Source organism: Geospiza fortis, unplaced genomic scaffold (assembly GCF_000277835.1).
Source record: "Geospiza fortis unplaced genomic scaffold, GeoFor_1.0 scaffold130, whole genome shotgun sequence".
Lineage (NCBI taxonomy): Eukaryota > Metazoa > Chordata > Aves > Passeriformes > Thraupidae > Geospiza > Geospiza fortis.
The window spans coordinates 11,847,185-11,869,981 of NW_005054300.1; the positions used below are offsets into that span (position 1 = coordinate 11,847,185).

At 38.3% G+C, this 22,797-nt stretch overlaps 1 protein-coding gene across 1 annotated transcript; it reads left to right on the forward strand.

Moving 5' to 3' along the window:
* Positions 1–6: 6 nt before the first annotated feature.
* On the forward strand, positions 7–21,892 carry HELLS (helicase, lymphoid specific). The gene is made up of 21 exons (XM_031062986.1): positions 7–74; positions 3,624–3,746; positions 5,081–5,140; positions 5,632–5,668; positions 5,761–5,825; positions 6,292–6,333; positions 7,074–7,298; positions 8,719–8,901; positions 9,144–9,287; positions 9,860–10,056; positions 10,739–10,835; positions 11,777–11,938; positions 12,453–12,595; positions 13,753–13,891; positions 15,289–15,372; positions 15,460–15,579; positions 15,916–16,032; positions 16,958–17,117; positions 19,313–19,409; positions 19,580–19,656; positions 21,359–21,892. Exons 1-21 carry the CDS (start codon positions 9–11, stop codon positions 21,454–21,456), a joined length of 2,436 nt encoding a protein of 811 aa, XP_030918846.1. The 5' UTR covers positions 7–8; the 3' UTR covers positions 21,457–21,892.
* The last annotated feature ends 905 nt before the right edge of the window (positions 21,893–22,797 follow it).

Below are 22,797 nucleotides of genomic sequence, written 5' to 3' on the forward strand. Positions count from 1 at the left end.
CGCCGGCCATGCTGAAGGAAGAGGAGCAGCTGGAGGCGGCGGGGCTGGAGCAGGAGCGGGAGATGCTGGAGAAGGTGAGGGGCGTCAGGGGTCCCCGCGGGCTGCGGGGTTTGGCGGAGTGCCTGGGGACCGGGGCCGTGCAGCTCCTTCGGTTTCAAAACAAACAAACGTGAGGGGCTGATAAAGGCCCTGCTGTGGTGTAAAGCGCCTTTTGATCATCCACCGGGGGTCTTTATTTGTCTCTTTGTTTTTAAAGGCTAGCAGGGAACTCTTGCTCTTAGGGAGAACCCTTCTGCCTTTTATATGCATTGAAATTTGAGGTGGGAAGATTACGTCTTTGCTTCTGTCGTTCTGAGTGTAAAAATGTGAGATATAATGCCTATAAAGTGAGCTGGTTTTTAAAAGGATAGTAAGTTCTCATTCTTTTGAATTTCTGTCTGAAACATTAAAGACAAAACTCTTCTGGTTTTGTTTCTCGAAGTGTATGTAACACTTCTTTCCCTTTTTGGTTAATACGAGCTCGCCAGCCAAACAGCTTGAGTAGAGTTCTGCAGATCCCTTCCAGAACAAGCCTGGTTATGTGTTTCGTTCAGTAGCAGGTATAGTTTATGCAGAGCTGATGAAGTAGTCTAGCTGAGAAAGCCCAGCTATCAAGGACCAGGTTTATGCCAGTCCCTGTCTTGGTCCTCACTCCTGCTCTTCCCTGCACACAGCTGAGCGGGAGCTGCCTGTGACCTGGCATCTCTGCCAGGAGAAGCGCACGCCTGAGCAAACCGGGAGGCGATGCTTGGTTTGTGTACCTTGGTTTGCCTGTGTGAGAGGAAATAAAGACTGCTTCGCGGAAATGGTGCCTCCCACCGCAAGTGATGTCATCATTACTATGCTGAGAATGTTTCCAAGCGTTGATGTTAAGCACTAGTTGAAACTAACCAGTCTGTTTTGGAGTGAGAACATGAGAGCATGGTGCTTCTAGACCTGTGCTGATCCCTTATGTGGTATTCTGATGATAATTTGTGTTGTGTTTCAGATGTAAGGAGATACAAGCTTGAAGGAACTGTTCTCTTGGATGCTTTTTGGGGAATTGTATTCTAAGGAATCACAGAATGGTTTGGGTTGTAAAGGACCTTAGAGATTTCGAGATGTTCAAGAAACTATATAATAGAGAAATTAGGTGATGGGTTTTTTTCCCTATCTTACATTGACACATTATTCTAAGGGCCTGAAAAATGCCAGTCTTTAAGGCCTGGAACTAATTTTGATTACTCTTTTTTTTCCTTACTGTAAGACAAGTTAGGTTTTAAAAAGGTATGTTTTGATGATGCATTATTTTGTGATACTGTAGTTAGAAAAGAATATCGATTCTCCCAGAAGTCTCATAATATTCTTTGTTGCAAACTGTAAATGATAATGTAGCATGTTGGAACTTCAGGTATTCCTTGATTAGACTAGGAACTAAAAATTTGAAGGTAATACTTCTTGAAGGTAAGGAGGAAACCCTTGTAGAGCAAATTTTCTCATTGCACAGGAACTATTGAGAAAAATACTTAAAATTTTAATTTCTTTCACAAGGACTGCTTCTCTAATGATGCTGTAATGTAGGTTTTTTATATTCTTCATTTCTTGAGAATGCACAGGACTTACCTCTAGCAAGAATATAGCTCCATTGTCCTGTATGCTTTATCACCTTTTCCCTGTGCAGTCAGAAGCCAGTCAGACCAAGAGATTTACTCCTGCAGTTACCACAGGCTTACTGGGGGCAGCTTCTGTGTTTCCTATGCTTGTCACTTTGGCAAACCCCCTGCCAGGTGATCTGTACAGCAGTTCAGCAAAGGAGTTGTCAGTTCTTTTTGAGGGTTAATGGTGAAATACCACTTTGCAAATATGTGTGAATGTAGCGTGGTGACCAAGCGGGGCAAGGTTTTGACCTTTTCAGTCAAAAAGGAGAAGAAAACCCACTCTCATAAGGCTTTGAGGCTTGAGTCAAAAGGCACCATGAGATGTCATTAAAGTGCTGTTCATCTTTGAGTTTTCTTTTTTCCGCTTGAAATTTTTGAAGCTGGTCGAGGAAACACTCCTTCAGTTTGACCAAATAAGAATGCTTTGTTCACTCCAATAAAAAGTGAGCAATAGTAGTTTGCTGAAAAAGTAGGTTAGTTTTAATTATATTCTCTCTTGGCATTGCCATCAAGAGTTGATCTTTCTGAGCTCAAATACTTGTCATCTGAAGGTAAAAACAGGACTGGGGAGAGCAGGAGCAAAGAAAATCATGAGAATGCAATCTCCTCCCCTAGAGAAATTGTGGGAATAGATCTTCCTCTCTTAAAAGAGCATGGTGATTGCTACCTGGTTGGAATTACTTGGAGAAAATCAAGTTTTGATTTCTGGGGGGACAGACATTCTCCACCTTTTCAATTTGTCTCTCAGTTTGTCCCATGGTTCAGGAAATATCCCATTTTCTTGCCTATTAGTGTATTTAGTTTCAGAAGAATCCCTTGTTTTTCTGTGTCTTAGCGTGCCCTTCCCCCTGTGTTTCTTTTGAAGGCAGTGACATAGATAAGCATCTTGTAAAGCTCTGCGTCTCGTGCTCTGAGTTGCTCTTGGAGATGCTAATTTAAAACTTTTCACTCTACAACTACTGTAAACAGTTGGAGAGGGGATCTGTCTCTTCTTCCAGGTAACAAGCAATAGACAAGAGGAAGCATCCTCAAGTTGAGCCAAGGGAAGTTTAGATGGAACATTCTTGCAAAATTTTCTTCACTGGAGGGGTGATCAAGCACTGAGACACTGCCTGGGGAAGCGGTGGAAGCAGCACTCAGAAAGCGCAGAGATGTCACACTTCCAAGGCATCCTTAGTGTAGTGGTTTAGTGGTAACTTGGCAGTGCTGGTTAATGCTTGGACTCCCTGGTATTGGGTCTTTTCCAAACTAAATGACTCTATGACTTGTTTGGTATCTCGGTTTTGCAGGCAATGTTAGATGAATGCAAAAGAGTGAATGTTTTTTACTTTTTGGCGATGTCTTGATGCGAGTTTTAAAGTGTAATTTGCAAACTTCTAAATGCACAGCCCTGACTTATTCAGCAGCAGTTACTTTGAAAAGCAGGTGTGGATTTTGTAAGTGAGTAGAAGTTACTGTTTTCATATTGGCAATTGACTCGAGCTCTGTAAAACCACGTGGTAGTTTTGTAGCTATCTGTATCTCGTTCTTGAGAAACTAACTTGGTGTAAATGTACATGAAGGGATATAATAATACTAGGGAAGCTGTGCTGAAATTTGCCAGGTAGGGTTTATTTCTTCAAAAATTTTGCAGAATACAAATAAACTGAGATTTAATTTTTGTGTTGGAGTTGAGGCATCTCTGAGTCCTTGAATGCCATGTGCTGCTATACCAGGGGTGTGCATGGTGCATGTGCAAGTGAATGCAACCCTCAGTTACTTAGACCTTACAGCACTTCATAGCTATGTGAGAGTCCATACAGTCACAAATCATAGAGTATGATGGCTGAAAGGAAATGGATCTGTGTGTGAGACACTTTAGAGTTAATGCTTTTAACATAAGCAATGGTTCTTCAGTTTAATCACAACTGTATCTGTAAATGGTTGACGTGTCTTTTTGTTGGCCAGGCTCGCACTTCTTGGGACAGGGAATCAAGTGAAATGCGCTATAAGAGGCTTCAACATTTGCTTGAAAAAAGCAACATCTATTCCAAATTCTTGCTAACCAAAATGGAACAGCAGCAGCTAGAGGTAGGTGTGTTCTTTTTTGCAGTGGGGATTCTTAAAGTGCTGTCTCTTTGGGGGTTTTTCCCATCCAACTGTTTGAAGTAAAAATGTTTTTAAGATTGCATTAGTAGCATTAAAATCTACTGGAACATAGTGCACAGGAATGACATGATGCTTTATGTAGTGTTCAGAATTTGTTCTCTAAATTGAAAGATGAGTCAGATATGGAAGAACATGAATTATAATTTAAAGTCACTGTGTAAAGGTGGCACTGATGCCTTTGCAGATCTTTTGGCCTGAGTGCAAAGAAAGCAGAGTAAGTATTTCAAATAAGAACTGAAGTTTAAGGGAGCTAGAAAACGTAGAGGGAGGATAGAAGGTGCAAAGAACTGACAAGTAGGAAGGTGAGTAGTCTGTTTGTGTTATTAACTGAAAGCTGAGGCTGAGATGTACCTTCAAGATGCCAACTTAGGCCTCCCTCAAACAAATCAGTTTACAGTGGCCTGAGGCCATACTATTCCCAAACAAGAGTTTCCATAAAACAGTGTTGTCTTCATTTTTTTTTTTTTAATCCATGGGCTGCTGAGTTCATACCTGGCTTGGTCTTGACTTTTTTAACTGTACGTTTATGGACTGTAACTGTAAACTTAAACTGTACGTTGACACTTGAGGGAAAAGAAAGAGAGGGAAAAGCAGGAAAAGATTAAGAACAACATTTTCTGTGAAGGGATACTGATAGACTGCAGGAACCTCCTCGTCAAAATACTTCTCTAGTCGAACTGTCAGCTCAAATTCATGGTTATTTTATTGCTAGAATGTGTATTTCAGTACTAAATCTAGCTCCATCTGATAAATACCAAGGTCTTCTACTCTTTCTTCAGGATCCTTTTGCTTTTACTTCAGGAAGCAAAAATGGTAGATGGAATTAAAATCTTAAGTTCTTCAAGACATGCAAGCACTTTGTTAAAGGCATTCTAGGCTACTTACATTGCTGTCTGTTTTGCAGTGAATATGTAGTATATGCAAGTTGGATAAATGGAAAACTTACTGCAGTAGATTTAATCTTCAGGAGTTTGCAATTGGGAATATTTTTGTTAAAATCTTTCTAAATTACTGTATTTAAGTGTTTAAAGTATTTACTGACAAGCAGTTTAGAGCAGTGGCACTTTCTTCTCCAAATTTTGCTTTATTGTTTTAAGCTACACCAGAACAAACTTAGTGGGGTTGCAAACACAAAGTATACAGAGTACATGGAACTTGGAATTAGCAATGTAATCTGTTGCTTCTGTAGTGGGATAGTACTCTTGTGGGTGTTATGGAATGGTAAGAATTGCATGTGTGGTTTTTATTTTGTTTAGGAACAGAGGAGGAAAGAGAAGTTAGAAAAAAAGAGAGAGATGATGTTAAAATCTGCCAAGGTAAGATTAAGTAGCTTTATGCAACTTTATAAATAAAAGTCTGAGAAATTACAATGTTTGTTTTGACCAAGGTAAGCAAAATAAGTTTGATTGTCCAGTATTTGACTTGCAGGATCTATCTAATATACCATATTTATTTTAACTGTAATAAGACTGTTTGAAAGGGTTTAAAAGTTGTATACCATGACAGTCATTTTTAGAGTATGTTTTTGACTAGTTGTTATTATTAGAGAAAATGGTTTCAGTTTGTCTTTAAGGAGTTTTTTGTTTTAGCAATGATTGCTTTGTTCAGCCAAAATAGTGAATAAGTAACAAGAAAAAGTAAGCAGGATTTTTTTTTCTTTTGCTGTGTTTTTGAAAACTGTTTAGTAGTAGTAGAAATGTTTCAAGAAGCTTTCAGAGGTAATGGTAGGAGTCTGATTACACCTTTTTGTCTGTGTCATAATAGAGATGTATAAGATGATGAACCTCTTTCTATGGTTATTTTCTAGGGTCAAAACCCAGTTGATGGCAAAGAGGAGAAATCGGGTAATGTATTAGGCTTTGCCATTTTTCAGTACTGGTGGGTTTGATTTCCTTAATGTTTGATGCATTGTATAAATTCAAATATTATCTTACAGGTGCAAAAAAGAAGAGAGGAAGAGAAGATGGGACATACAACATATCAGAAATTATGTCCAAAGAGGTATGCCCTAAATATAAATAAGTTGTCTGGATTTTTGTAGCACTTTTAATGGGTGAGCCAATTTCCATGACATCTATATTTTAGAGCACTTCATTCTCATACATTGCTACCAGATGCTATCAGCCATCAGTAGTCTGTCTGTGAGCAAAGGTGTATGTAACAAGCAGTGTTGTCACAGCTGTAGAGGTTGGATACTCTTTTGTTTTTTCAAGTCTTTAGGGAGGCAAGCTGTGAAGAGGCTATGTTGCCAATTGAATTTTTAGCTACCCTTTGTAATTGAAAAGTATTACCTGGTGTGTCGTCTTGTTTTAGAGTCACTTGTATGATTAATGATTTTGTATGTAAAGCTTTTTAAAGTATATCCAGATTGAAAGATGAATGAAGAGATTACATGAAATACAAATTACAGTAGCCTTTAAGGTTGAAAAGCACATAAGCATGTTTTTTTTCCCCTGTTTGTTTCCAGGAAATATTATCAGTGGCAAAAAAAAGTAAAGTGGAAAATCAGGTATGTTGACACATATTATTGCAGTTTAAGAGTGCTAAGCCCAAAGGGAGGGAGGGCTTTTTATATTTTGTAGTGTATCCCTAAACTTTACTTGTAGATAAACATCAGTGCTATTTATTGAAGTCCTGAATTAAAGTTTAGAAAGGTGGTATAAATTAATGCACTTAAATACTTATTTCAGAAATCCAAGGTGAAAACTTGTTTTTTTAAAAACTGAGTTTGAAGGTATTTATACTTTACAGATTGCTAGTAGCTTCAGAAATAAAGGAAATAGGATTTTATTACAAAGTATTCGTCTTGGTGGTTGAGACTTGAAACCAGTAATTTTTAAGCCGTCAAGTGTGGAGATAACAGGTGAGGTCTCTTTTGCTTCTGTAGTTCCAGAGCTGCATGCACAGTGTGAATTGCTTCCTAACATTAAAACAACTTACAGAGGGAAAGCCCTTCTGCTTACAGAAGGGAAATTGCGGCATTGGATGCCAACCTCTGTGAGGAAGGTTTAAGTCTGTTTACTGTTATGGGTAGAAAATTATAAGCTAAATAGCTTCAATAGCTGTCAATGCTCTTGAATTCTAAAGGAGAGCAAAGTCTACTCTTGAGTTGACAGTTGACTCAAATCTTTGTGTCAGAGACTGAGTTACTTCACTGCACATTAAGGCTAGTGTTAATTGGGAAGAAGTATGTCTTAGGCTTTGATGTGCATTGCGCTTGTCACATGCTCCTTGACCTTCCTTCTACAGGATGAAAGCTCTGCTGACAACCTGCATCCAGAAGACCTGCAGAAAAATGGAGATTCAAACAGTGTCATTAAGGACAGGTTGTGTCAAGCTGTACGACACAGTGCCAAGCAATTTCTTGATCCAGTGCGAAAATTTAACGGACAACCAGTGCCTTTTCAGCAACCAAAGATTTTTACTGGTGGTGTAATGAGGTGGTACCAAGTGGAAGGCATGGAGTGGCTAAGGGTATGGATGCAATTGAATTTGATCAGAATTGCTGCTGATTGGAAACTGATGTGGAGGGGAAGAGAGAAGTCTATGATCATAGTTGGTACAGGGAAGGTGAAGAGAAGAGAGTTATGATCTTTCATGGTACAAGAATCTGGTGTTATGAAAAAGTTGTCAAGCAGCAAATAAAATGTTTCAGTGTGGGAAGGACATTGGTGTTTCTAAGCCTTTCTTTATAGATTTTCTGGCTCCATCTTCCCTTTTTACATCTATTTTTTTGTTCAACTCAACCTCTCCTTACAAAGATTTTGTGAAAGCAGGACTATACATCCTACCGAGGAACAGCCTTATTTGTTTCTCTCAAGGGCTTCAATACCTAGCCCAAAGGTATTCAAAGACCTGTTACCTTTGCAGGTTTGACACAGATGAATTTTCATTTTCTGTATCTTGGAGTCTTAACTAGTAATACTAGCACAGCGTGTTAAAAATGTTACGTCTTTAGCTTCTGAAATAAAAAACTATAGTAATTTGCCATCAAAATTACACATGTATGTTTTTAACTTCTACCTGTTTCAGCATGCAAGCCAAATTTAAAAATTCATAAGAATCAAAACATTTTAGTTCTGCTACTGATCTCATATCTCTCTTAGGTTTTTTCTTTCTGTTTTTTCTCCCTTCAAGCATACACAGTCTGTTTCAACAGGCTTAGACTCAAGTGAGTGCCACTAAACTTGCTCACTCACTTCTGTTACTGGAAAGTGCCTAGTGAGGATAGGGCCTCTTCTGAACGGAAAACCAGTTTCCTTAGTTGGGCCCTCAGTTATAATAACCTTTTTATGTATATTTGTTGAATAGTGGAGAGTGGCCAAAGAGCAATTCTGTGTGTTTCTGTTTTTTTGTGAGAGGTTGCTCTGCTCTTTGTCAGAGTAGGCAGTGTCTGCACAAAGAACTTAGGCTGGAGCAGGTGGCTGTGTTGGCCAGGAAGTTCACCTTTTTCTTGTGGTGAGGTAGCTACAGGAGCATCATGCCTACAGGAGTTGCTTGAATAGATACCACTGAAATAGCAGAGTCATTTGGTCTTCTGGAAAGCAGAGCTAAGTGAAGTGTCGAAGCTGGGATGAGTAGAGCCTTGGGTAATGCGTGCTGTACTTGCAGTTAATTGCTTTCTGGTGCAACACTAAATTACGTATTTTCTTTTGATACTGTTCTGGTTTTTGTGCCCTAGTCAGGCACTTAGCTGGCTAGGAGTGTATACATCTACATGAGAATATCCAGCATTTACAAGATGCTGGCATTTATTTTTATAAGAGAATCATCTTCGTCTGTAATATAAAATGGGCCTAGTAGAGCATTTTCACAGATGTGAAATTCCTAAATGTCTTTGTTTTTCCAAATGTGTGTTGATTATTTTGCATTTACTTTTTTTTTTAATATGCAGATGCTTTGGGAAAATGGTATTAATGGCATTTTAGCTGATGAAATGGGGCTGGGGAAGACAATCCAGTGTATTGCAACAATAGCGCTGATGGTGGAGCGAGGGGTCCCTGGTCCATTCTTAGTATGTGGTCCTTTGTCTACTCTTCCAAATTGGATGTCTGAATTCAAGAGATTTACTCCAGAGGTAAAAGAAATTAAGACTTTTCTTCTTCCTTATTGTTTAATTTCTGTTCTAATTCTTTGCCTTGAAGCTTTCTCCACATAGAACATCATTTTAATTGTAGTAGTTTATGTGGTTACTACAAACTGTGCTGTGACTTGCTATGTATTTACAGCCATCTTATAAGAGATCTCACTATTTCTACTGTCCTCCCATTAGCTTAAAATGAGCATCATAGTCCTGACTTATAAACTCTTTTTTTACAGATTCCACTGTTGCTCTATCATGGAGCTCAGCAGGAGCGTCGCAAACTGGTTCGTAAAATCCGTGGCAGACAAGGATCACTGCAAATCTACCCTGTGGTCATTACTTCCTTTGAAATAGCAATGCGAGACAGAAGTGCTCTGCAGGTACCCAAGTTCTCTTAGCCCCAGGACTATGTGTGCCTCAGTACTGATAGCAGTGCTTCTGAACACAGAAAAAACCCCACATACTGCCTGTACAATAAGTTTCATACTGTTGCATGTATATTGGCATTTTCTTCTGTTTTCCTGGTAGTAGTAGCTCTGCAATTTAATGCTTAAGTTCTTCAAACAGAACATTATTCTAAAAGCGGATAGTTACAGCATACCTGCTCTTTTTGTTACCTTCCTGTAGGTGATGACTAAGGATGTTTAGAGCAAGAACGATACTTAGTGTATAAATATTATGGTTAACATGACAGTGGTGGTTGCAACTAGATGTGTTTCTTGTAGAAGTTTTGTTTTAACCACCTAAGCTTTCTAAAAGGCAGTCACATGAAGCAGATGGGTGGCATTATCTGTTTGGGTTCAGCTCTATTAGTCTGGCAAAGTGAAAAACAGTAAATAGAACCTTTGTAACAGGCAGTATCAAATAACCTTATTAGTGCTTCTTAATTAATCTTAGACCTGTTTTGATAGAATAGACCTAAAATTTACTGAAATACCTTTTATTTTCATAGAACTGCTACTGGAAGTATCTCATAGTAGATGAAGGTCACAGGATTAAAAATATGAACTGCCGCCTTATTAGAGAATTGAAACGATTTAATGCAGACAATAAACTCCTGTTGACTGGCACTCCCCTGCAGAACAACTTGGCAGAGCTTTGGTCATTGCTTAACTTCCTGTTGCCAGATGTGTTTGATGATTTGAAAAGGTAAGTTGCAGTCTGATGGTGGAAACTATTTCTGTTTGTTCTCTTTGAGTATTATGACTCTTTAATAATTAAACTTATCAGCATGTGAAGAGTTGCTTTATGGTATAGTTGTAACCCAGTATGATTATTTGGTGGCAAAGGCTTTGAAATATGTCTTGCCTCACAGTTAGTTGTTTCAGAAAGGAAGGAATTAATTGTCTCCCTAGATAGTGGAAGCTCAGCTGTGAGCTAAGAAATAAACATTTGTGGTGAGAGATGTTTGTTTTATCACAAATGCCTGGTGCAGCTTTTTGGAGATTCTCAAAGGTGTTGGATGAAGCTGTCTGAGGCTGGCAGACACAGGACCCACAGATCCTTCTCTGCAGCAGTAGGGGATCAGGTGGAAGAGCACTGCCAGAAGAGTCTTTTGACTAATTTTTGGAAAAAGCTATAACCTAGATGGAATTTAATAGATTATAATGAATATTCCAACTAGTACAAGTATTTTTACACATCACATAAAACCTCAAGCTTCTGAATTATACAGGTATATTTCAGAAATTCCTCTGATACACCTTCTATTCATGATGGATGTGAGTGCTTTATTTTTTTTTAATCACAGGATAAGAGAAGAATAGATACTTTGTAGCTATTATTCTTCATTATTTTAGTAAGCTATTTTTCCCTTGCTTTGTTTTTATAGCTTTGAATCCTGGTTTGATATTACCAGCATTACAGAAACTGCTGAAGATATTATTGCTAAAGAAAGGGAGCAAAACATCTTGCATATGCTGCATCAGGTTTTCATTTATCCTTCATTTTGTATTTTTTATTATATAGTTATAACATTGACCATTTGTGTCCTGAAGTGTGTCAAAATCTTGTTTGTGATGCTGAATTTTGGTCTGAGGTTTTTATTGTGGCACTTCTGGACTTCCTGAGACTTGTAGGGTTCTTTTCAATCTTTGCAGTACTTAGAAATGCTAAAGGAACAATGTATCTCTTTCATTCATAGCCACTCATTTTTATTCTTGGAACTGTATTGAGTTTAGTCAAACTTAATTGCAGTTACAGACTTCAATTCACCAAGAGATTTAATCAGTGTATTTATTTTGTTGAAAGATAACTTTGAGGGAACTTATGTAACTTGTAGGTGTTGAGCAGAATACCTTTTGACAAACTAGTCATATAATATGGCTGTCTTCAAATTTACACTTAAAGCTCTTTTTTAAGAGAGTGTGTGGAAGTAAATGCTTACAGACCTATTATCATTTTTTTCCATTATAGTCTGTTGGTGAAGCATCTAAACTGAATCTTCTATGTATAATTGTTGATGACAATTTATTTATTTTGGTTAAAGGTTTTGGGCATTTTCAGAAAAACTTGATTTAAGAAATATAATAAACAAAATGAGCAGTTGTGTATTAAGATTGCTTTTAGTTACTGGAATTTGTAAGAAAGGTCTGTAACGTAGTTACTATTGCAACCCTACTAAGCACTTCAGAATTTTTTAAATGTTAAGGGGCGTGTTTCAACACGTTAGTACCAGCATGTGCATGAAAATGTTGAGTAGGCATAGATATTAAAAACCTAAATATATTTGCAAATTAACTCTCTTGCTTTAAATTGGCAAAATAGTGTTACATCAGTAGGCCTGCTTCTGTGGTTGTCTTGTTTTCTTTGTTTTAAACTAACTGTGTTGACAGCTTTGAGTAATTGTAGCATCTGCTCACCATTTCAGATTCTGACACCATTCTTACTGAGAAGGCTGAAATCAGATGTTGCTCTTGAGGTCCCTCCTAAACGAGAAGTTGTGGTGTATGCACCGCTGGCAAAGAAGCAGGAAACTTTCTATACTGCCATTGTCAATCGCACCATTAGGAAACTGTTTGGAAATAATGAGGTAGCTGCTGATAAGGATGTTAGCAATGTGCTTGCTTGTCATAGTTCATATGCAAAACCATATTGTACTGCTTCATTACCATTGTAACTAAACCTGCTTTTATTCTCAAATTTTTAGTCTGATCTATTTGTTATCTATTTCAATAGTGGCAGCTACTGTGATAGGCCTGTGGCACTGAACTAAAACAGTATAAGTGTAAATATGGTCTTGATTACTTGTAGCTTTGAAGGAAAAGAGCACTGTTTTCATAGAGTTGACAGTTTCAGCTTAGAATAAGTAAGGTATGAATGTAGCTTTCTAAAATCAAACAGAAACTTTCAAAATCTACAGTTGTAGACCTTTACAATTTGGCTGCATATTCTACATAGCCAAGACTTAAGCTGCTGAGTGTAAAAAAGTGTTGCATGATGCACATCACTGAGGCCTCTTTTCAGTTTTGCAAATTCTTGGATCAGCACAGGCCTTAGATTCTGAAGCTGGCTGCTGTTAATGGCAATGTTCTCATTTCCCACAGGAAGAAGTAGTTGAGTTGAGCTCTACAGGCCGACCAAAACGCCGTAGTCGGAAAGTGGTTGATTATTGTGAAGAACATAATGGTTCACCTGATGACTTGGAAAAATTAATAAGCAAAATGCAAGCGGAAGTAGAAAAAGAGAGGTGCCTGTCTTATATGATTTTTATTTCTTGTTGTACTGTCTGTTTTCCTCTTAGTTTGCTTCCAGTGCTTTGCTTACTGAAATTGATTAGGAAGAATGGCATTTAGTGATTCACAATCCTTGTAGCTTTATGGTTTGTTTCTTTGATTTTACCTGGTATTCACTGAGCCATGTTAGCAGTGATTATTAGTACTATCGCTCACTGGCTCATTAGAGTTACAGTTAACTTCAGGACACTATTGTGGTTCAACCCAAGGCAGCAGCCAAGCACCACACAGCTGCTTACTCAAAACTCTTATCAGTGTAGTTGGGGAAAGAATCAGAAGGGTAGAAGCTGGAAAACGTGTGGTTTGAGATAAAGATAGTTTAGTAGGGCAGCAAAAGCTGCACATGCAAGGGAAACAAGGAATTAATTCACTGCTTCCCATGGGCAGGCAGGTGTTCAGCCATCCACAGAAGAACAGGGCCCCATCATGCATAGCAGTTGCTTGGAAAGACAGTGTCACTCCAAATGTCCTCCACTCTTCCTTCTGTTGGTGGCTCTGAATTGGTTGAAAGTCCCTTGGGCATAAGGAGGATCTTCAGGTTGAAAAGTGTTTATTTTGCTAGATCTTTATTCTAGTCTAGTTCTAGTCTAGTAGCCTCTAAGAACAGACAAATCTATGTTTGTGTTGGATTTATGGTATGCATGGATCCTTTATATTGGAGAGAGTACTTAACATGTAGAAGAGCTAAATAGCTGTATTCATTGTGATTTCTGCAATGTAGCCAAAATGGGATAGGCAGACAGCTGATTCTGGAACATCTTAGGTATTGCTCCCCAGGAAGTCTGACCCTGTGGTCTGGTGAGGGCTTGCTTCTGAAGTTCCCTTTTCTGCTGGGTGACTTGCACAAGTCACATTCTGCTTCTAATTACTACTGACTGCTCTTTTAAATTTTAAATCAATAATGGCAAACAGTTATGCCTTTGTTGCCAAGTGTGGTGCTCTAAAAAAGTTTTGTCTGGTAATAGCTTTGCAGACTAGAAGGGATTTTGAGCACGTCACAGCATGTGACTCCATTGCTTGATTTTGTTGTACGGTTTTTTTTTTCTCTCAAATATTTGTAGCATAATTAGGAGACACTTTTGGTACTAATAAGATGTTGTGTCTTTTCAAGGCCAGTGGTAGAAGTGAGCATTCCCATGGATTCTGAGGTGAACCTTAAACTGCAAAATATTATGATGTTATTGAGGAAGTGTTGTAATCACCCCTATCTTATTGAATATCCTTTGGATCCTGCGACACAGCAATTCAAGGTACACATTTTAAAAGCATTAGAGAAAATTTGTTCCAGGCATTAAAAAGCAATAGACTGGGAACTGATGGCAGTAAAGAATGACCTTTTCGATGTATTTGGCATATGCCTGCTATTGAATTCCAGGAGTATACTGAATCATTATTTGAAACTTCCTGTAGCAGCAGTAGCAGGGACCTGCTCAGCTGCTGTGCCCATTCAGCCTTTGCATGGTGCTGCCATGGTGTTCTTCATTGTGACAGTGCTCTTCCACTGGTGGAGAGTTATTCAAAGAGTTGCTGGCTTCCATTGACTCCAAGTTCTTTAGGGTCTGCCTCGAGGTCTCCTCACCAGGGTTATTTTTCAAAACAAATGCTAACCTTGGTGAGCTGTTCATGAAGTAAATTGTACACACTGCAGGAGGTGCAGTGGTAACATTTAAGTGTGAGTTGCTGAAGAACTGTAACAAATATAACAGTTATCTGCTCAGAGAATACAGCATCCTTCCCCAAAAGGGAAAAATCCAAGTTATATCACAAAGACCAGGTAGTAGTTTAATCTACACAAAGCAGATGGAAATACAGTAAAGTATGAAATCATTTGAATTGAAATAATTTTAAAGAACTGGAAGTTGCTTGCACATTCTAAATGTCGATGTAGGTATGTGTGTAGTCATGTTTCCTGTTTGGTGAGTCATAACAGAGTATGCTGTACTCCAGAATATGCCGTTGAAGTGTGTCAATGTAAAGTCAGTGCATAAAAAGCAGATTCTCCAGTCAGGGAGGTGAGGGAAAATTAGTGTGTTGAAAATGGAGAGTGTTTGACAGCTGACACCACCCGCAGGAGTTAGTACTTGCTCAGGAGGCTGTATTCCTAATTACCACAGTGGCTGATGTATGTTTCAGACCTTAGAAGTTTCTATTTCCCTGCCCTTAGCCCATGGCAGGAGTTAGATCTAGCAAGCTCTCTTGAAGAGAGATTTAAGGCAGCGGTGTGAATGAAAAGTTGGTTAACTTTTACCGCTTGGCTGGTGTGTAATAACTTGTTCAGCAGTGCCTCTCTGTGTCCAGCAGGGGGAAGCCTTGTGTCTTAATTACCAACAGCAGCGTAATTCCATGGGGAAAAATTAACAACATGAGAGTTTCTCCTTCCAGAAATGGGGTGAAAACTAATTAGTTTTAAAAAATAATTATTTGGGCATATGAAATAGTTTAGTTCAATTTAGTTTCATTATGATTTAAGTGATCCAATGTTGTTTGCTTAAATTAACATTACTTCCAATAGTATGACTTTTAGTTAAGAAAATGGTGCACACTCGTTTCAGTGAGGTTTCAGAGAGCTTTTGTTGATGCTTCTGAGTTGGGGAAGCCATTGGTCTCCTTCCCTCCTAATATATGATCCCCTCTTCCCTGTTCCAAGGTTGATGAAGATCTAGTAAAGAATTCAGGCAAGTTTCTGCTCTTGGACCGAATGCTCCCAGAGCTTAAAAAGAGAGGACATAAGGTAAAGCTGAAGATTATTGGAGGGATGAGAGACAGCCATCTCCTTGGGAACAAAAAATGTTATTAAGGAATCTTTCTGGTTTTGTAGGTCTTGTTGTTCTCACAAATGACTATGATGCTTGACATTTTGATGGATTACTGTTACCTGAGAAACTTCAAATTCAGTCGATTGGATGGCTCTATGTCCTACTCAGAGAGAGAAGAAAATGTAAGTACATGGGCATGCCCTGTGAGCACATCAGCAAATTGTGCTTTTGCTGTGACACTGGGATATGATTTTGCACAGCACTTTGCCTTTAATAGACAAAACATCTCCATGCTGAAAACTGTCTTCTGCCTTAGTATCTGCACCTCAGAAATACTGAAGCAGTAAAGTGTGCTGCTAAGCATTACCTTGAGGTATGCCTAAAATGCAGTGCTTCTTAAAACCCCTGGCAGCTTGTGTTGTATTTTCTGTGATCGTCTTTTTAAACAGGTCTCATTAACCATTAGCTGTGTTATGTTTGGTCCATTTACTTTTTTTAATAGATAAAATCTCTTCCAGATGCATCAATTTAATACTGACCCTGAAGTCTTCCTGTTCTTAGTGAGCACAAGAGCTGGAGGCCTGGGCATTAACTTAACTGCGGCAGACACAGTTATCATATATGACAGTGACTGGGTATGTTGACAGATTGTTAACGTAGTGATTGGTGTCAAAAAATGCTTTCTTTTGCTGCTTTTGATAATCATTTATGAACCTGTTATGGTATAAACCATTTCTATGACTTTAATGAGATGTTACGTGAAGGCAATAGTAGCATGTTAGCACATGGAAACATTTTTTTTGTGAAATAATACAGCCTCACTTGAACAGTCCTGGGTTACTGAATGCAACATTAGAGCTGGTTTCTGAGTTTGCCCCTGAGTTACCAAAAGCAGGAGGTTTTTTTGTGTTGTCAATACATTTCCTTCTTTTTATTACTTAAATTTCACTGTAGGTGGACCTTTTTATGGGTTTCCTGTTTACAACAGCTGCCATGTTAGTACCAGCTCCATGAATCTCTTCTGTGATTTGCCATGTGTGTTTTAGCTGGCTAGGATTCTGCTGCTCCTGTAAATCTGGAGGCTGGGAAGAAGAGAGGTTGGGAAGGAAACGACTGAGGACCTCTGTATCATCACTTTATTTTAGTAGACAGTGCTGCTAATATCAGCTTCAGAAATGGCTGAAAACTTTTTAAATACCATTTCTTATCCTCTAACAAAGAAACCCAACACAAACCTACAACTAAAATTACCATCTAAGTCTGTCATATTAACCATGTCCATCTGTAGAAAACTGCAGCTCATGGTGCAGAAGTTGTAGTAGTAGTCTACAGCACTGCAGTCCAAGCTGGTTGGGTTTCTCTGCCTGTGCAGCTATAGCAGCAGAGCTTGTCATGGATAAGCTTAAGAGTCAAGAGTGGTAGAGTTGTATTATACCGTGTCTCTTCTGCTTCTGCACTGACTCTAAACTCCCCATTAAAAATGCTACGTGTGGCATGTCCTTTAAAAAAAGGATAATGGCATAACTAAATTCTTACTGATTTATTTCTTTATCTGCTCAGAACCCCCAGTCAGACCTGCAGGCCCAAGACAGATGTCACAGAATTGGCCAGACAAAGCCAGTAGTTGTTTATCGTCTTGTAACAGCAAATACTATTGACCAGAAGATTGTGGAGAGAGCTGCTGCCAAGAGGAAGCTGGAGAAGCTGATTATCCATAAAAGTTAGTATCTTTCTCTTGAGACTTCATGTCAATACGTGTTGCTTCTTTAAATCTCAAGCTGTAACAAATTTCAGTATCCTGTTTGCCTCTATCCAGTGTATTATAACCACTGAAGTCCAGTCCTGTTAGAACAACTGGCCAGTGCTAAATAGAACAATAGTCCTTGGGTTTATGTACAGAGCAATGGTGATTCTTGTGGTGTTCTTGATTATATGGCTTGTCATACTCAAAAGTCTTTAGTATGTGATTGCTTTGAAGTGTCCCTTTTGGGGATGAGATTTTCTTGTACAGATCCTATAGGAATCCTGCCTTGCTTCTGCAGCTTATTCTGTTTGTGACATTTGGACTGTAGTTCCTTATATATAGCAATTTCCAAACATTAAGCTCACTTGAAGAATTGCAATTCTTATAACTTGGCTGCTGAACAATAACTAGTTTTATATCAAACTTCAGAGGAGGCGAAAAACTTCTCATCATTCTTGTATTATCATATTGAGGGGGGAACAAAGCCTTTTCATGAGGGCATAAAAGGGCAAAAAGGCCACACCTCTTTCTACTGCGCTAGAAAGAGGTGCACTTAGTCCAGCCTAAGCTGTGGTTTGCCTCTGGTTCTGGATGATATCTTTGATAATTACTTTATCCTAGCATTAGCCTTTTTCCCTGTAATCTTTTTGCACTGCTGTCTTGGTGTGACTGCCAGGGCTGCCTCTTTATACTTTCTTGGTTTGGTTTTTTTAATGATTTGATAATGGTCCAAACTGAAGTTAAAACCCAAGCAGCAAGATGAGTGCAGAATGGGCTCTAACAGATGACTGCCATGTACTAAGGCAGCACTGGAGACTGGGACTGCGTGTACTGGAAGGAAGATAAGTGTCAATGCCTTCAGTTTTGCAATAAGTTCAATATTTATCTTGGCATCTATTGGTGTATCACATGTAAATCTTGCAGGTAGGGGTGTCACATCAGGAGCCTTTGAATTCACTGTGTAAATGTAAAGCTGATATTATGGATCCTGTTATTGTGAATATCTAAAAAGTGTTGGAACTTAGGAGAAGCAAATGAGGAAGGAAAATCACAAAACTATGTAGGTATATACAGTACAAATACTGGAGCTTAAGGACCGGATTTTGTTACAAAATGTCAATTTTTTTTTGGCTTTCCATCTTGTGCTTCTTGTGCTTCTGTTGCATTGAAGAAAGTTGCTTGGGAAACTGTGTTTTTCTTGCTATTATGGCAACTTGAGACCTGCATGGCACTGATTTAATACCATGTGGTTTGTGAAACTCTGAAAGCTAAGAGGGAGAGACAGCATCACTCATAATGCATGAAAGGACCTGGAGCCTGTCTGTCAGTGCTGTGGATGTTAATGGGGGAAAGAATCCTGTAGCTCAGACTGCTCTGGAACTTGAATCTGATTTGCACTTCACAGATAGAGTTCTTGAAGGGAGATGGGGAAAGATGTAGGGAGGATTTCTGAAGCCAAGATACAGAAAGGAACATTAGTGTGATGAAAGGAATTAGTGAAGACACATTAATAAAATGGACACATATGTTGATAAAAACTGAGGACACTTGGCACAGAACAGCAAGTCTTGCCAGTGTCATCAAAATGTATAAGACTGAGTTTGATTTCATGCTCAGCTTTGGTTAGGTAATAATCTTGTAAAGTTTTCTACAGTTGGATTGACATCCAGATTTGCTGTAAATAGGTGCTAGCATAGTCTCAAGAAAGCAGTCTGTGTCAAGGGTATTACTTTGTCTGTTTCATTAAACTGAGGCTGTTCTCTCTGCAAACCACATCTTTCACATATTTCCTGTCTTGTGGTTAATACAACTTACTTTGTTTTAACCAGCTTACAATACAAAGGGAACAAACTTCAGCATCCACCATATAACTTTATTTACAATCTTTTTACTGTAAGTAGAACTAATGGCTTTTTTTGCTCTGTGTGTTCATGTGGGCATGTTGAATTGGTGTTTAAATCAGTCCTTCTGCATACTACATATATGTCTACATACATACACATTATAGAAAGTGAAAGGCCTGCATGCAAACCTTCATGTACCTCTGAGTCTATTAATGTAAGATGTGTTTACATGAGGTCTAAAACAATGAAACCTAGCATTAGTTTTGATATTCAACAGTAATTTGTTCTAATCTCTGTGTGCTTTCTTAAAATTTATTCTTTCTACAGATCAGTTTAAAGGTGGCAAATCTGGTCTAGCACAGTCAAAAAGCTGCCTGGACCCTCAGGAATTGTTAGAATTACTGAAATCCAGAGACTATGAGAGGTATGCAGATTTCATATTTTCTTGGACCACAAGTTTGTAACTTGTAACTTGCAAGCAGCTGTCAAGAACTCTCTTGTCTTATGAAGTGCTGTGTGGATCTTCATAGAGGAAAGAATGTCCTAGGGATTCTGTTACATGGGAAAACTGAGAGACTATTTCTTCTTTAACAGGGAGGTTAAAGGATCTAAAGAAAAAGTAATCAGTGATAAAGATCTAGAGTTACTTTTGGATAGAAGTGATCTTATTGGTAAGTCTGAGTTTTCCTGTTTTCTTTATTCCGTTCAGCAGTAAATTCATATTTTGTAAGAGTTCTTTGTATGTAGAAGGCTGCCATAGCTTCATTTCCCTGCAGCTATGTTGCCCATTTGACAAAGGACCCTTTTGGTCCCTTTGTTGAATTTTCAATATGGTTTGCCGGAGAAGAAATAACAGAATTTAGGAAAAAGTATTCCAGAAAGTCACATTCAGGCATGCTGTGCCCTGAGCATACTGTGAGTGACAAGCATAGATTAGGATGTGTTCTGCAAAGCAGCTTTCAAGGGGAGTTGCTGTAATTGATCAAAATAGAAATTATTCTCAGAAAAGATTTATTCCAGCAAGCTTAAAAAATGTACTTTGATGCTGTCATAATTAAAAATACTAATCTATTCTAATATGTCACTATTCAAAATACTATGTAACATTGTCTAACATTTTTTGGGGAAAGAAGTCAAGTCTAACATTTGGAAGAAAGAAATCAAGCTTTTGAGAGTTCCCATGGCTTATCAGTGGATCAGCTATTTAGCAAAACACCCCAACCAAACCACAACCCTTTTTTGAGGTTGTCTGCAAATTCTAGTGCTTGATCAGGCCAAGATATCATTGAAAAAAACTCTTGACTTTCCTGAATGGAAAAATTATTGTCCAGTCCATAGATCTGGAATCCTTTTGTATGATTAGTAGATGTAGTATGCCTTGTTTCCCTCAACATCTTTAGCAGAACAAGACTCCAAGCATAGATACGGGAAAAAAACCCCAGTCATTACAGAATTTAGAAGTAAAAATTTTAGCCTTAAATAAGTATGCTGTGTGTAGCTTGTGTAAAATTAATTTGCTTTAGGAAACTTCTCCTATATTTGCTATAAGAATAAAATTAAGGCACTGTTATGTAAAACTATTTATTTCAGTTAGCTGGCTGATAATACAGAAAATTTTTCTTGATGAATGGGTAATAAGATCTATATCTTTACAAGTTCAGACTGTGAAACAATCTGATTTCTCTTTCCAAGTTGAAGAAGGTGCTGTTTATCTTGTTTTATTAGTGTGCAACTTATTTATCGTGGTTGCTTTTTTTTTTCTTCTTTGCTATGTGAATCAAAGTTAATATAATAAAGTTGTCAAAAAATGGTAATACAAAGGTATTAGTCTGCCATTATATACTGAATTTTTGCTATAGCTAACTGCAGTTAGTGCTTTAGAAAGCAAAATTCCAGCTCCCACCCTGGTAAGCCATAATTATTAAATTTATATAAATATAATACTTTTTCATTAGCTTACTAGTCACTGGAAGGGCAACAAAGTGATTGCAATTTCCAGGAAGACAAGTTTGCAGGTCCTTGAATTTTTGAAAAGAATATTACTTATCAGAGCTGTAATTCTATGTTTCTCCTGGTAATTTCACTAAATAGGTTTTCTGGGTATTTCTTTCAGGAAAATGAGACTAGTTTAGGCAGCTTTTAGAACTGCTTTTCTCCATTCACATTTAGCCAGAGATGTTGGAATTTTTGCCTAGAAGCATACAGCTGAAAAATTGTTTTTGCATACAAACTTCTAGTAGCCAACCATTGATGGAGCAAAATTGTTTTATCAGCTTGTTCTCCAATTCTGCAAAATGTTTTTTTCAACTTGTTTTCCAAATCTGCTTTCTACTATGCTTCTTATTGTTGACCTTTGATTTGTTTTAATCTTAGATCAAATGAAGGCCTCTGAAAAAATGAAAAAGGAAAAGATCGGTGTCTTCAAAGTCCTAGAAGAGTCGTCAGAGTCCAATGCAGAATGTGTGTTTTAATATGCAAATGTGGCCTCTAAGTAGTCTTTCAGATCTTCCAGAGATGTCACTTATGCTTGCTGGTCCTTGATGCTGACCTTCCTTAAGGCCTTGTTCAAATCCCTTGTGTTCTTTCAGTGGATTTTAACATGTTCTAGACTATGATGCAGATGATAGTGGTAGCTTTAGTAGGCTTTCATAAAAAAATGAGCATGTTTCACATTTGCAGCTAGTTCTTGTACTCAGTGGTATAAACTGGCAAATTTGTTAAAAAAATCTTCCTGTGGAAGTCCTACACCCCTGTTTTTTGGTTGGGTTTTTTTTTAAATATGGTGTCAATTATAGTTTTATTTGGAAGGGAGAGTACAGGTACCTTTGTTAAAGCCATTTGTGTAGCTTCTGTTTTTAAACTTCTGAGAATTATTTTGATTAAATAAATATCTCTTTTCTTCTAAAACTCTCTGGATTTTGGCTTCTTAAGCAAAGCTGATCCATTAATTCACACTTTCCTACTTATTTAGCACATTAGCCAATGTCATACATTTAAAGAAAAACAAACTAACCCCACAAAAAGCAGAAAAACACCCACACACAAAACAGAAACCAAAAAACAATGAGCCTAAAACAGCCTAAATCTTTCTGATGCAGACATTTCTTCTGTATTGATTGCTGGTCAGTCTGTGCAGCTGAGTTGCCTATTTGAAGCAGGTGTAGGGAGCTGCAAAGCTGCTGAAGAGTCTGGAGCAGAAGTTTTGGAGTGGCTGAGGCTGTTTAACCTGGAGAAGGGGGAACTTACCACTCTACAGCTATGTGAAAGGAGGTTGTAATGAGGTGTTGGTCCCTTTTCCCAAGTAACAAGCAATCGGACAAGAGGAAATAGCCTCAGGTTGCACTAGGAAAGGTTGAAATTATATATTGGGAAGTTTGTTCACCAAAAAAGTCAAGCACTGGAACAGGCTGCCCAGGAAAGCAATGGAGTTGCCATCCCTGGAAATATTTAAGATGTGGATGTGGCACTTGGGGACATGATTTAGATGGATCAGCAGTGCCATGCTAAGGTTTGGACTCTGTCTCAAAAGTCCCAATGCAATGATGACAGCTAACTCCCTTAGGTTAAATGCACATGTAATATCCTTTACCTCTTGACTGCCCTTCTCTTCCCAGAAAGTGCTCCTTGCCTTTCACACACCCACAGGGACATTCTGCACTTTCCCAGCCAGAACACTTCGTTACCTTCATTACCTTTCTCTGGACACTCTCTGGCCCCTCAGTGTCCTTATTGTAGCAAAAGGCCCAGAACTGGGCACAGCACTGGATGAATCAGGCAGCTTTTAAACTTTCATCTCTGGTTTGTGAAAATGT